This window comes from Ornithorhynchus anatinus, chromosome 3 (genome assembly GCF_004115215.2).
Source record: "Ornithorhynchus anatinus isolate Pmale09 chromosome 3, mOrnAna1.pri.v4, whole genome shotgun sequence".
Classification (NCBI taxonomy): Eukaryota; Metazoa; Chordata; class Mammalia; order Monotremata; family Ornithorhynchidae; genus Ornithorhynchus; species Ornithorhynchus anatinus.
Genome location: NC_041730.1, coordinates 74,997,905 through 75,010,932, shown reverse-complemented (window position 1 = coordinate 75,010,932; position 13,028 = coordinate 74,997,905). Strand labels below are relative to the sequence as shown.

Genomic DNA, 13,028 nt, shown 5'->3' with positions numbered 1-13,028 from the left:
GTGAATTCCTGAAAGGGAAAGAAAATAATAATAATTGTGGCATTTATTAATGATAATACTAATAATAATTGTGGTTTTTGTTAAGCACATACTGTGTGCCAAGCACCATGCTAAGCCCTGGGGTAGATACAAGATCATCAGGTTTTCCCACAGGAGACTTATGGCCTAAGTAGCGGGGAGAGCAGGTATTGAATTCCCATTTGGCAGATGAGGGAACTGAGGCCCAGAGAAGTAACTTGCCCAAGGTCACACAAAAAATGAGTGGCAGAGCCGATTACACCCCAGGCATGTTCTCTTTCTACTAGGCCATGCTGCTTCTCATAGGCTGCTAAGCATTTATTATATGCACAGCACTGTACTAAATGCTGCGGAAGATAGAAGGTAATCTGGTCGGATCCAGTCCCTATCCAGAAACCTTTGGATTGGGTTGGACAGCTGCCTGTTTAGAGTGTGTTATGCCAGCAGCTAATACTGGTGGGGAGCATGGAGGAGACGAGGCTGAACAGATTGGGTTAGGAGGATGAGATGGGGATGTGAGAAATGGCTGGAGGGGGTGGCACCCTCAATCAAGGCTTAAACAAAGCTTCACAAATCAGTTAAAGTACTCCCCACCATTACAGAAAGATCAGGTAAAATGACAGGTTGGTGCCTCTCGATTGGCAGCTGAGATTTCGGCTTCAGTCAGCTGGGGAAAGAGAGCCTGTTTTCAGTTTAGGGTCTAGGACAGCATTCTAAGTGGGGGAGATTGGATAAATATTTCTGATGCATTCAATGATTACAAGCCTTCTCATGTGATGTCGGTGTTAGAGAACTGGATGAACTTGCTAATTTAACCTGAAGTGCTATGAATTTTTCATTGGTAAATGAACTCCTTTTCTCAACTTTTTTTTTGATGGGGGAGTTATTAAATTGTATATTTGCTAAGGAGCTCCCAACTCAAAACTAAAGCCTGTGAATTTATCACCACTTAAGAATCCAAGAACAAGGGCCTTTTCTAAAGGGAAAAACCTATTGCCGGAAGCATGGTTCAATCTATTCTTGCATTATAGCATTAGTAATGTTGCTTAGCAGTGACTTTCTCCCTTTATCTTTACAGACAATAGTTCAGAGTTCTGGGACACAGATGTAAAATGGTTTTCGTTACTGGAAAATAGCAACTGGCTTGACATCATAAGGTTTGCTAATTCATTAGGCACATTCTTGCTTTAATTTATTTGGATAATTGACTTTACTTGTATTAAATATAACAATTTAGCACTCTTAATCCATGAATATTTTCAGGGATTATTTGCATTTTGCTTTTTTATTTTTTGCACACATGTCCACACTACTGGGAACTGTATACAACTTAGTCCCTGGTAGTAGTGGTGGTGGGGGGTAGGGAAGAATTCACTCGTATTTATTGAGGGCTATCGTTTGTAAAGCACTGTACTAAATGCTTGGAAGAGCGTAGTATAACGAGCTCACTATCTAGAGAATGACAATTGATAATTAGGCATGTGGTAAATGGATGTTATATTTCTGTTTTACTCATTAAATTATAAATACCTAGTGAGCAGAGATTGTGTTTTACTCTTTTAATTACTTAGGAAATTTATACATATTTTCATTCAAGAGGGTATTTATAGTAATCAGAGGGAACTACTACTGAATGTTCTTTAGAAAGCTGGGCACATTGCAAAAAACTCTCCTCATATATTCAAGCTATCGGAATCTTGAGCAAGCTCATAGAGCAAACGTCTGATGGAAGTGTTTAGGAAATACCTTTCCGGAAACTCTTTGTGACCCTTTAAAGTGTGGGTATGTGATTCCTTCCTACCAGAATATTTGTCTTCGGCGGTAACGGGAAAAGCAATTTCAGCTTCCTAAAATAGAAGCTAGTGTCTCATTCAGTAGGCCAGTCTTTGTCTAAGCATTGAATCCAATTGTTTTCTTGATTCAGACGCTGCTTGAAAAAAGCAGTAGAGATTGCTGAGTACCTGGAAGGACAAAACGTAAATATTCTCCTTTTAGGTAAGTTGCTATTTTAAAGGAAAATGCATAGTTTCCCTTTTCCTAAAGTTAAGATGCTGCTTTAAGAAAAGAGAAAGCAATTGTGTGAAGGTCATGCGGTTGTAATAGTCCTTTCTGCTGAGCTCAGTCTTGGCCCTAAAGTCTCTCTTCTGTGGAGTTTTAATGCTGTAGTTAAAAATAAATTCTTCTCAAATGAAATTTGGCAGACAGCTCTAGACCCAAGAAGGAATTGCTTTGAGAAGGGAGAGGCAGAAGGTTGATTATAATTTTGTTGAATTAACACAGTCTCTTAGAACGAAAGAACACCCATGCCATTAATGAGTCTAACCAATGGTCCGTCTACCCAATCTTCGTGTCTCTGACAATAGGTAGCTCAGCCTGCCATCCTAATGTTGAAGGGCGTATATTGTAGCTTTTTTATTTTAATGACCTATGAATTTATCTACCCTCTTCTTGAGTCTACTGATATTTTCTGCCTTTATGATTTCTTGTTACCGTATGAAGCCATAGGAAGAAGCATTTCTTTTTGTCTTGTTTTGACCCTCACCACTTTTAAAGTTCAGTGGATGCCGTCTCAGAAACCAGTTTTGTGGCAGTCACCTAATCACAATCCTGTAATACCCTTACTCACACCCATTCAGCCAAACCACATCCACTCACAAAAGTTTCTGCACCTCACTGATCATTTGGGTTGCCTTTTTGTGAACAACCAGCTGGCCTATAAATGCAGGAGTTGTATTCTTACAGCACCTTGGGTTAAGGAAAACTCAGGTAGTACTTATAGTATGTTACACTTTGAGCATTCACACGACACCATGTCCACCGTACCCAAAAAGACTTTAATTCCCACCAGCAAACTAACCAAAATTCATAGTGTAAGGACATTTTATAGCAGCTATATTATGTCCTTCCTAAAAGGTGGTGACCTGAACTGCCCATAAGGGCCCCAGATGCCAGATTCGTGACTTAGATATTTGGTAGACGATGTCTTGGTTTTTCTCTTCCCTTTCTAATGATGCCCAAGGTTTGGCCGCTGCCAATGATTTCAAACAGACAACAGTGATTCCGAGATCACTGTCCAACAGTTGTCCCTGTTAGCTCAGTATGATATTTTTCTTGGGTACATTACCTTTGCATTTGCTTCTATTGAATCTCACCTACCATTCTCGCCCCCACCCCACCTTTGCATGGTGAGGTCTTATTGCAATTTAGTCCTATCTTCATAGTGGTGCAGCACCCCAAAGGGCTTAGTGTATCTGCAGACAGATTTCAATGCAAGTCCCTCTTTTAGACAACCTGTGAAGATATTAAATAGAATTTGTTATAGCACCAGCTCTCCAGAGGCTTCATTTTTTTTTTCGCTTTTTCAGAGTGAAAAGCAGCCGTTTATATCATTTCATTTCCCACTTTTTTAGCCACTTTCATATCCAGGACTGAATATTCCCTCCGATCCCATGATTACCCTCCATTTTATAAAAATATTTTGGTGTGAAGCCATATTGAAGAGTATTTTAAAAAACTAAAATCTAAATATGTAATGATTCCCCTCTATCCACACCCCTTAAAGAATGCCAGCCACTTAGTTTGGCATGATTCCTCATACTATTATTCTTCACTGTGTTAGTTAAATTCTCATCCTGGGCTAATCATTGTTCTGAGTACTAGGAAAAGGTAGATGAGCATTGGATCAGACATACTGACAGAGATGAAAAGGCAAGTTTAAAAAAAAAATTCAAGAATAATTATAGGAAAAATCATATAACTTAATTTCCAGGATCACCTCAGGAAGCCACCTAATAATGGGAATTAAACTAGAAGTATGCTAGTCTTTCAGGACAGTTATCATTTGAAATGTTATATACTCTTACTAGGAATTCTGTAAATTCTTCTCCAAATACTTACAGAGCTCTTGTGTGGGTGCCATGTGGCCCATATGATTTTTAAAAAAATATCCTAGGTGGTTACCACAATTTTATCCAGTTTCTATGACTTATCTACTTCTGAACAAATCTGGAAATGGGAATCCTTAACGTTTTCCTGAGAAAATACACACACGCACTAAATGAGACCCTCCATTCTTCCTTTTCATTCCAGGATACACTTTTTTAAAAAAAAAAGGTATTTATTGAGCACTTTCTGTGTGCAGAGCGTACTAAGTACTTGGGAAAGTACAATACAACAGAGTTGGTAGACAGGATCCCTGCCCACAAGGAGCTTATAGTTTTCAGGAGTCTTTAGCTCATAACTGTCAGATGATCCAACTGGTTGTGTAGGTGACTTCTGAACAATCCTTTTTCTAACAATGGTAACCCTTACCATGTGCTCTTCAAACTCTTAGCTCATCTAATTTTCTGTTTGTACCAGACTGCCACTCTCATGGGCTTTTCTGTTTGCCTAACTTGAGAGCTTTCCATTCTGTAAAGAATGGTGCTTCTCCTCTGACCTCTGACCTCTGCCAGATAGCCAAGCAGGCTGTAGGTTTGATTTCCTTTGGCTGAATTTTTTCAGAGGGCAGGAAGAGATGCTCTAGGCTGAACTTTAACTGGGCTTCTATAAACGATGGTCCTTAGAAGTCTACAGGATTTCTAGTAAGGTGCTTAAAAGAATCTTGCCGCGGGGTCATTTGATAACCAGAAAAAGTTGTGTTTGAGACTTTCATCCTAGCAGTTTCACATGGCCATGACTTCCTGCCCCAGAAGGTTATGATATGCAGTGTCTGAGGCAAATATTTGGGAATTCAGGCAGTAAGTAGAAGGAAATGCATTTTTCTCTGTAAGTTATCCAAGCTTTGTAGCAACTGAAGACATTTTGCTAAAAAAGCCTGGGTTCTCTAAGTTAAATTATGGCCTGCTTATCATAGTAGTTCTCTGGTACGTAGAGCCCGTGATTCTCTTTTAGAAACTCTTTCTCTGGAGTTTTGGCTACATGATCTAGCTTTATAAAGGCATTCTGTACTCTGCCTGCCTGCTGTATTTCCTATTTGAAACAGCATCTTTACTCTAGGGCAATAAAGTCCTGTTTTGATTTTGCCTAGCTGATATGGACTGTAACCCCACCATCAAGGCCATTGAGCTGATGGAGCCTCTGCCCCAGCTAAAATTGCAATATCTTGCCTCACTCTCTCACCCAAGGGAATGTGAGCTCTCCCTAAGAAAGCAGGGTTGTAGTCTGCCTGGTCCTTCCAGTCCCTGGAAGAGACATCCATCTATAAAAGTGAAACCTGTCCAGAAGCTGTGATGCAACGCGAAAAGCAAGAATCAAAATCCCCCACCCAGTAAACCCTCAGTTCCCTTATTTAGTTTGCTCAGTTGAGTGGCAATGGAAGTAAGAGGGGGAGAGTCCTACGCAATGATTGTTATAGGGTGGCTTGGGAAAGTACAGAGCTTTTAAAATCCAAAATCACCTTTGAGCATCCCCTGGCTTCTTTGAACCTTTCATGAACGTTACCAAATCAAATGTACTACATTTGGAGCTCAAATTCATTCACTCGATCATAATTATTGAGCGCTTACTATGTGCAGAGCACTGTACTAAGTGCTTGGAATGTACAATTCGGCAAATGTCCTCCCTTCAGGAACCAGCTCTTTTTCCCTCTCCTTGGTGCTGTCTTTGCCGGAATTTAGGAAAAGGAAGTGCATCTAACTAACTCTGGAAATTCTGTAAAGCATCCCTTTACGTTTCAATGCTTTTCATTTGACCATGGGCAACAGTAGTTCCTGGTTAAAAGAGCTTTGTTAGCTCTTAATTAACAACTATCAGGATGAACCAAAATTCCTAGAATACATGTTAAAAAAGCATCTTTTCAGTGCTCTCTGCTTCACCGTTAATGTCCTACCTCTTTGCCATGCTTTTTCCTAGAAGAGAATGCATCTGATTTATGCTGCATAATATCCTCTCTGGTGCAAGTGATGATGGACCCATATTGCAGGACTAAGCTTGGTTTTCAGAGCCTTATCCAAAAGGAATGGGTAATGGGAGCCCACTCTTTCTTGGATCGCTGTAACCACCTCCGCCAGAATGAAAAAGAGGAGGTAAGTTCCCTGCTAACTTCCTGCTTAATATCAAATGCCAACATTATTATTATTATTATTTGAGGGAACTTACAAAATACGTGATCCAGCACTTGGATGTAATGTGTTCTGGATTGTGTGTAATGGGAAGAGATACACTGCCTCTATTGTCTTCATTCTGAACAGTTTCCATTTGAGGCCTTACCATTTGCCACTTGAGTACTTATTTCATCTAAATCTGGAGCTTCGTTCTTCTGGATTCCAGGAAATTTGTTCCCCTATAATCCCTGGGCAGTGTGTGAGTACTTTCAGTGGTTAGAATGATTTAGAAGGAAGTGCCCTTGGATTTTATATTTGGTGCAAATTCACCCCCTTCCCCCTCAGCCCCGAATCCAGTAAAAGTAGCCACTCTAAATATATGAATGAAGGGAAAGTTATGTCATTTCTGGAAATAAGGGTGTACAATGATTTTAAAGCAAGTTCCTTGACAGTTGTACAAATTCTGTTCATTATTCGATCAATCAGTGGCATTTATTGAGCACTTATTGTGTGCAGAGCTTTGAACTAAGAGTGTGTAGTTGTACAAATTCTGTTCATTATTCGATCAATCAGTGGCATTTATTGAGCACTTATTGTGTGCAGAGCTTTGAACTAAGAGTGTGTAGTGCAGTGGAGTTGATAGATACGTTCCTTGCTCACAAGCAGCTTCATTAAAAAAGTTTTTTAATTGTCTATGAAATGTTCTGCTAGTGGTGGTATAATGATCATGAAAAGTGGTGTGTCTAGTGGAAAGAGTGCTTGCCTGGGAGTCAGAGGACTTGGGTTCTAATCCTGGCTCTGCAGTTATCTTCTGTGTGGCCTTGGACAAGTCACTTAACTCCTCTGTGTCTCACCTCATCTGTAAAATGGGGATTTAGACTGTGAGCTTCATGTGGGACATGGACTGTCTAACCTGATTGTCTTGTATTTACCCAGCAATTAGTACAGTGCCTAGCACCTAGAAAGCGCTTAACAAATACCATAAAGAAGTACTTTGTGCAGGGCACTGTGCTAAACTCTAGGGTGGGAACAGGTTAATCAGATCAGACACAGTCCCTATCTCACAGGAGGTTCACAATCTAAGAGGCATGGAGAGCCGATATTGCTTATCCTTATTTCACTATTCAGTGACATTGCAATGATATTTGATTTTAACAGTTTTAATCCATATTATAATCTGAAGTCCTCTAATGAAGCTATCAGTGGCCTGGTAAGAATGACAAGAAAATTGGTCAGCCTCAAAGTGGTAGTAGCCGTAGTATTTAAGTGTTTACTGGGTGCAGATCACTGTACTAAGCACTGGGAGAGTATGCAAGTGGGAATTAGACATGGATCCTGTTCCTCAAGGGGCTCACAATTTATGATTAAAGGTTGGGGAGAGGGTTTGAGACGGACACATCAGGAGCAAAGACACAGTAAGCATTAACTCAGTTTAAGAGAAAGGGACAGATAGTACACAAAATGAAAATAAGTCGGTAGGGAGCTGTGGCTGGGGAAGTAGAATTTCAGGCTCCTTGTGATTCAGAATGCACGATATACAATGAAGCCATAACGGCGTGGCCTTAGTGGATAGAGAAGGGGCCCGGGAGTCAAAAGGACCTGGGTTCTAATCCTGCTCCGCCACTTGTCAGCTGTGTGATCTTGGGCACGTCCCTTCACTTCTCTGTGCTTCAGTTACCTCATCTGTAAAATGGGGATTAAGACCGTGAACCCCTTGTGAGTCATGGATTGTGTCCAGCCTGATTAGCTTATATCTTCCCCAGTGGTTAGTAGAGTGCCCATCATATAGCAAGCGCTTAAGAAATGCCATTTAAAAAACAAATGGCTACCACACCACCAGGCTTTCTGAGGTGTGAAAAAGGCCTTATGCTGTAGATGTTCTCTTTTCCTCTAGGCTGATGGAAAGCAGGATGGGTGGGGTCTCCTTGAAACTGCAGAGAGGAGCCAGTGCCAGGTCTCAAGGCGGTACATCACTGGCACCCAGCATGCCAGCGGCAGGCAGAGTGTTCCTCAGCCACGGTGATCGGGGGCTGAGGACATGAGGGGAGGAGAGGCTCGGAATTACCAGATGTTTTGCTTGGTTAAAGGTGAAGAATGTCCAGAGAGACACAGCAGCAGCTCTTAGACCCGACCCGACACGCACAGAGCATGCTGTGGGGCAGGCAGAGAAGTCCAGGTGCCCCCAGAGCCAGGGCCCTGGGCATCCCTGGAGGTGAGGCTGCAATTACCAGACGATTTGCTCGGCTGTGCCAACCAACGTGCGCTCACCTCGATGTGTGGGAAATGATGGTGAATTCTATGGGCTTGTACATTTTTAGAAAAATTTGCACTCTAAGGTTGAAACACTGCCATCTTTGTGGCTATTAATCTTCAACTGTAATTAAAATCCTTTATGTCCAAGGCCAGGTTTTTGGATCTTGGAGCCAGTCTGATTTTGTCTGCTGGCCTTAGAAAGATGTGGAACAAAGTAATCCAGCTCACTTGTACTGGAGGAAGAATTCGGTCAGCACGTGGGGTAGATGGATGATTGGGTTTTTTTGTATTAAAAATAGCAAAATTGAGTATGAATTTGGCTAACCCACTCGTAAATTTGCAGTCCATATCTCCAAGTGAAAAGAATGATCAAACAGTGGTATTTAGTGAGAGCCTGAGAGCAAAGCACCATACCAAGCAAGACATATATTCCTTGCCTTCAAGGATGTTATTATCTGAAAGGAGGAGGCAAACGAAACACACATATATATATATGTATATATATATATATGTATATACACGTATATATATATATACACACACACATACACAAATAGAAGGACCAGAGGGAGAAACAAGGATAGAGCGCAAAGCAGTACAATTGTATCAGGAGGAATGAGATGAATAAATAATTGAATATGATGTAATATACATATGTTCACAAATGGTGTAGGTAAGAATAAAATGCATAATTGATAATGGTTGCTGTTGGGTTTACAGATGATTGGAAACTAGGAGATAGGTATTTTTGCCCAGTTTCTGCCATTGACTGAGAATTTGGGCTTTCTGTTCCTCAACTTTTTTTCTGTTAGTGGGGATAATAGCTGCTGCTTTCTTTCTCAATGGGATGTTAAGGATAAAATGAGACAGTAAATGTCGAGTATAGTAACTGAATGAATATGAATGCAGTCTTCTAAATCTCTTATTACCACTTAGTTCCATTTTCGGAAGTGTTCAGCTACTGAAATAGTTCGGTGATAATTTTCACATGCTTGATAGTCTTTTGCTGTTCCTCTCTATTCTTCCCCAATTTCAGTGCTGGGTTTGACTTCCACTAGTGTGATAATAATAGTACTTGTTTACTTGTTTTTTTTGGAGAGGGGGAGTGGTTAGTGGTATTTTTTAAGTGCTTATTATGTGCCAGCCACTTTTTGAAGAGCTGGGGTAGATACAAGGTAATCAGGCTAGACACATTCTGTGTTCCACATGGGGCTCACAGCTTTAGAGAAACAGCATGTCTGAGTGGACTGAGCACAGGACTGGGAGTCAGAAGGACCTGGGTTCTAATTCTGGCTCTGTCACTCGTCTATGTGACCTGGGCAAGTCACTTCACTTTCTCTGGGCCTCAGTTACCTCATTTGTAAAATGAGGATTAAGAGTGTGAACCCTATGTGGGACAGGGACTTTGTCTAACCCAATCTCTTTGTATCCAGCCCAGCACTTAATGCCACGCCTCACACAAAGTAAGCACTTAACAAATACCGCAGTCATCATCATCTTAATTCCTGTTTTACAGATGAGGTGACTGAAGCAAAGAGAAGTTAAGTGACCTGCCCAAGGTCACACAGCAGACATGTGGCAGAGCTGGGATGAGAACCTAGGCCCATAATCTTTCCACTAGACCATGTTGCTCCTTGTTAAAAGCTTACTATGTGCCAAGCACTGTACTGAGGGCTGGGGTAGATACAAGATAATCAGGTCGGACGCAGTCCCTATCCCATGTGAGGCTCATAGCCTAAAGAAAATTCAGTGTGAGCTGAATCCTGAGGACCAGAGGTGGGGAGGGGAGACCTTGGTGGAACATATGTGAGAACACATGCAGGTCCTAAAGACAGCCTTGAGTGGGAATGCATATGCACGCATGCAAACACATGTGCAAACATGATGATCAGTCAGTCATTTCTTGAGCACTTACTCTATGCAGAGCACTGTATTAAGCACTTGGGAGAGAACAATGTAATAGAATTGGTAGACACGCTTCCTGCCCACAAGGAATTTACAGTCTAGAGGAGGAGCTTACAGGTTGGAAACGGATGTGTAACAAGTGTTTTGCAAACATGATAGATAGGGATAAAGCACTGTGGAGTTGGACTTGCCAGCAACCACAACTAGAAGAAATTCTTCCTCACCTATTGACGTTACTATTTCCCCTGATTTGTGATTGCTTTATGGGCCTGCTCTCTTCAGATTTCTTTTGTTTTCATTTAGGTTCCCGTTTTCCTGCTATTCTTGGATTGCGTCTGGCAGCTGGTACAACAGTATCCTCCAGCGTTTGAATTCACGGAGACTTACTTGACCGTTCTGTCGGATAGTATGTACATACCGATATTTAGCACCTTCTTCTTCAATTCGCCTTGTCAAAAGGATAGTAATCTGGTAGGTGTTGCTAATAAGATCCAGCATACTAGATGGGTCATCAGTAAATTTTCCCCCTTTAAAATACGTGGTAAAACACACTTTCGGCACTATAGACTTGGTCTCTCTTTTGTACCCACTGAGGACTTACACTTGAAGTTATAAATCAGTGAAGGAACTCAGAACTCTGCTAAATGGAGTTTTATAGAGGTAGAGAACAGGAAGGTTGAGGGAGTGAGGAATTGGCCTTTTGTTTACTGTTTGATGAATCCTATTAATCTCCCAAGCAGGCTAAATATGATAAGAAAATACCTGCAAGAGGGCTGCCTGTTCTGTGCTCAGCTCTGTGGCACAGAGTAAGGTCCCCATGGGTCTCTTGCCCACCTTGTGTAAGGGATATCATCAGTGAATCAACCAGTAGTATTTATTGAGCACCTACTGTGTGTGGAGCACTATACTAAACACTTGGGAGAGTACAATAGAACAGAGTTGGTAAACACTTTCCCTGCCCACAAGGAGCTTTTTTGTGCTAAAATTATGCCAAAAATTTTCTGTGCCCTTCCTCATTTCTCATTAATTCAACTATGTGATGGTCAGATGACTAGCACAAGCAAAACCACACGCAAGAACCATTGTAAATTAAGTCTTAGATTGTAGCTCTTTTTGTTTGTTTGTTTTTTTTTAAAAGGTATTAAAGTGCTTACTATGTTCCAGGCACTGTACTAAGCTCTTGGGTAGAGAGAAATGAAACAGGTTAGATTTGATTTCTGTCCCACATGGAGTTCACAGTCTTAATCCCCATTTTATAGATGAGGTAACTGAGGCACAGAGAAGTTATGATTCGCCCAAGGTCACACAGCAGATAAGAGCTGGAATTAGATCCCAGGTCCTTCTGACTCCCAGGCCCGTGCTTTATCCTCTAATAATAAATAAATAATGTTGGTATTTGTTAAACGCTTACTATGTGCCAAGCACTGTTCTAAGCACTGGGGTAAATACAAGGTAATCAGGTTGTCTCACAGTCTTCATCCCCATTTTACAGATGAGGTAACTGAGACACAAAGAAGTTAAGTGACTTGCCCAAGGTCACACAGCTGACAAGCGGTGGAGCTGGGATTAGAACCCATGACCACTGACTCCCAAGCCTTTCCACTAAGCCACCTGCTGCTTCGCTGCATGTGGCCATGCTCTATCCACTAGGCCACCCTACCAACTCTGTATATTATATTCTCCCAAACGCTCAGTTCAGTGCTCTGCACACAGAAGCACTCAATGATTTATCGATTGCACTCAATGATTTATCGATTGATTGCATCCCCCAGGTTACCAGCCATTGACACCCTCTGTCTATGGGGACGATATAAACGATGGGAAGTTGCATTCCTTGCTCTCCTGTTTCCACTGAGTAACTGACAAATGTGAAAGGGTTCTATAAATGGTAAATTTATAAAATCATGATGGAAAGTGAATTTTGACCTGATTCCTGCCCAGTCAAATTTTGTTCAGGCCCTTTCTCTGTCCCTCTTTGGCAGACTTAACCTGTGCTTGTTTTGGCAGGCTGGTGAAAGCCAGGATGCACAAAGCAGGCCTTTGAGTCTCCTCTCTGTCTGGGATTGGTCTGTGCAGTTTGAACCCAAGGCCCTGTCTCTGCTCAACAACCCTCTTTATGTGGAGAAGCCCAAATTGGAAAAAAGCCAGAAGAAAGCAACACCCTTCAAGGTGAGATCGCCCAAGTTTCTGTACTCTCCTTGTCTGTCCAGAAATCATAAGAGCCGAATGTAGCTCAGGTCGTGTAGATCTTACCGTTGGCAGGAAATGTTCTCCGTTCCCTGAGCCAAGACCGGCAACAGGGTTTAAAGGGCCTCATTAGAGCTCTGCATCTGGAAGATCATTTTTGCACTGGTGAAACTCAGCTCCATTTTAATGTGCCGCCAAAAAGACCCGAATCTGCCACAGGCCTAAGGAAGACTAGGGAGAGGCCTCACACCTACCCCAAAATTGATATGCCTCTTAACTCCTGAGGTGTGGCTTATATCCCTCTTCCTGCTATTCTGAGGTATGTTTTTCTAAGGGCTTAAGTAGCCCAGACAGGCAGTTGTTTTCCCCTCAGTTGGGTGTGCCTTAAAAAAAAAAAAAAAAGCAAACATGGGTTGGTTTGTTTACCTTGACTTCAGGAATAAACCTGGTTTTCAAAACTGCCATTCCCAGTGGTGTTTCTGGGTGTGACATTTGCTCCAAGAAGCCACCAGGAAAACTTCCCTCCACTCTCTTCCCGGGAAGGCCAGTCCTATCCAAGCTTCTGGCCATGTCCCCCTCAGCCCTAGCCCCGAGGCCCCTGGGAACCCTGTTGAGAGGAGG

At 41.8% G+C, this 13,028-nt stretch overlaps 1 protein-coding gene across 1 annotated transcript in view; it reads left to right on the top strand.

The window, feature by feature from the left end:
* MTMR12 (myotubularin related protein 12) overlaps window positions 1-13,028 on the top strand; it is a 74,301-nt gene that overhangs the window by 53,439 nt on the left and 7,834 nt on the right. Inside the window, 5 exon segments of the mRNA XM_029060357.1 lie at window positions 1,097-1,175; window positions 1,943-2,013; window positions 5,872-6,044; window positions 10,524-10,691; window positions 12,228-12,389. Coding sequence (XP_028916190.1) covers window positions 1,097-1,175; window positions 1,943-2,013; window positions 5,872-6,044; window positions 10,524-10,691; window positions 12,228-12,389 — 653 coding nt within the window.